The 1,632-nt window shown below is 44.8% G+C and overlaps 1 protein-coding gene across 1 annotated transcript; it reads right to left on the bottom strand.

Annotated features, from left to right (window-relative positions):
• Positions 1 to 815: 815 nt before the first annotated feature.
• On the bottom strand, positions 816 to 1,390 carry LOC117364628 (ubiquinol-cytochrome-c reductase complex assembly factor 2-like). Its single transcript, XM_033954023.1, has one exon. It carries the CDS (start codon positions 1,219 to 1,221, stop codon positions 844 to 846), a length of 378 nt encoding a protein of 125 aa, XP_033809914.1. The 5' UTR covers positions 1,222 to 1,390; the 3' UTR covers positions 816 to 843.
• Positions 1,391 to 1,632: the final 242 nt, after the last annotated feature.

The following is a 1,632-nucleotide window of genomic DNA, read 5'->3' as shown; positions in this document are numbered from 1 at the left end:
CAAGGTACAAGCGGAATAGAAATCACTAATGTAATGTAATGTAATAAGAGGTGGGGCATGAGCAGAGAATGGGCTTTGGAAGGCATTTGGTGGTTAATGTGCTGCAATACCACACACTAACCCATTAAAGATCAGTTAACACAGCAGTGCCTACCCACGGTTTCAGGGTCCTAACTATCAGTACACCCAGGTCCTTTTCCTGTTTGGTCTTTCCCAGAGTTACACCTGACATACTATACTTGTGATCTTTATTTTTTCTGCCTAAAATGCATCACTTTGCATTTTTCCACATTAAAATTCATCTGCCATTTATCTGCCCACTTCTCCAATTGATTCAAGTCGCTCTGGAGTTCCTCGCTGTCCTTCTGCTATCTGATTGCCCGGCATAGATTTGTGTCGTCTGCAAACTTAATGATTTCACTGGATGTTCCTTCTTCCAGGCCATTTATGAAAATATTAAATAAGATGTCCAAGTACCGAGCCCTGGGGTACACCACTAGTCACTTTTTCCCATTCTGAGAACTTCCCATTTATGCCCATTCTCTGTTTTCTGTTCTCTAGCCATTTGCCTATCCATCTTAGTATATCTCCCTCTATTCCATGGCCTTATAATTTCCTGAGAAGTCTTACATGTGGAACCTTGTCGAATGCTTTCTGAAAGTCTAAGTATACAATATCCACCGGTTCTCCACTATCAATTTGTCTGTTCACTGCCTCAAAAAATTGAAGTAGGTTCGTCAAACATGATTTCCCTTTCCTTTTTTTTTTTTCTTTTTTTTTTTTTAATATGAGATCCTGAAAGCCATATACAGAGCATATAAAATGTGCACAGTGTTAGCCAAGCTATTTGCTTCCTTCTTCAGTGTTTTTCTGGCTGAACTTCTCCTTCAGTTTCTTCCAGAGTCCCTTCTTGGCCTCTTCCATTTGCGTCAAGCTGTCTGTGGCTAGAACCATCCGGCACTCTTCCACAGTTACTTCAGTGAAACTTGTGTCCCTCAGGCGTGGATACTTATACCTGTAGAAGTTGCTATTGATTCTGGCTAAGCTGTCATATATCTGGTCACATGTTTCTGGGTCAGAAATCTGTGTGCTCTCTCCTTCTCGGAAAGCCTGTGCCACCCGCTCCCTCAGGAAGGCGCCCAGATCCCAGCCCCATTTGGTGTTGTCCAGTGGCCATTCCTCACACAACTTCAGGAAGCGGCGGTAGCGTGAGGCTGCCATGTCCACAGTGGCTGTTTTGGTCCTCAACTATTATGGAACTGAAGTAACTCTACAGACGCCATCTGAGGTCACTCACCACCACTCCCGCAGCTTTTCTCTCAGACCCTTCCCCTCTGGACACAAAATCTCTCCACCTTGGATTCAACCCGCCTTGCCGGAAACAGGAAGTTGCGTCAGAGCATGATTTCCCTTTCCTGAACCCATGTTGACTGGCTCTCATCAGGTCATGTGTGTCTAGGTGCCGGACTATGCTATCTTTGATCAGCGCCTCAACCATCTTTCCAGGGACAGACGTGAGACTCACAGATCTGTAGTTGCCTGGCACTCCTCTCGATCCTTTTTTAAATATCGGCGTGACGTTTGCTATCTTCCAGTCATCTGGTTTCTGTCCTGTTTTGATTGACAGGTTGG

Source organism: Geotrypetes seraphini, chromosome 8, assembly GCF_902459505.1.
Source record: "Geotrypetes seraphini chromosome 8, aGeoSer1.1, whole genome shotgun sequence".
Taxonomy (NCBI): Eukaryota; Metazoa; Chordata; class Amphibia; order Gymnophiona; family Dermophiidae; genus Geotrypetes; species Geotrypetes seraphini.
The sequence above is the reverse complement of the archived record's forward strand: the minus strand, read 5'-3'. Positions and strand labels throughout refer to the sequence as shown.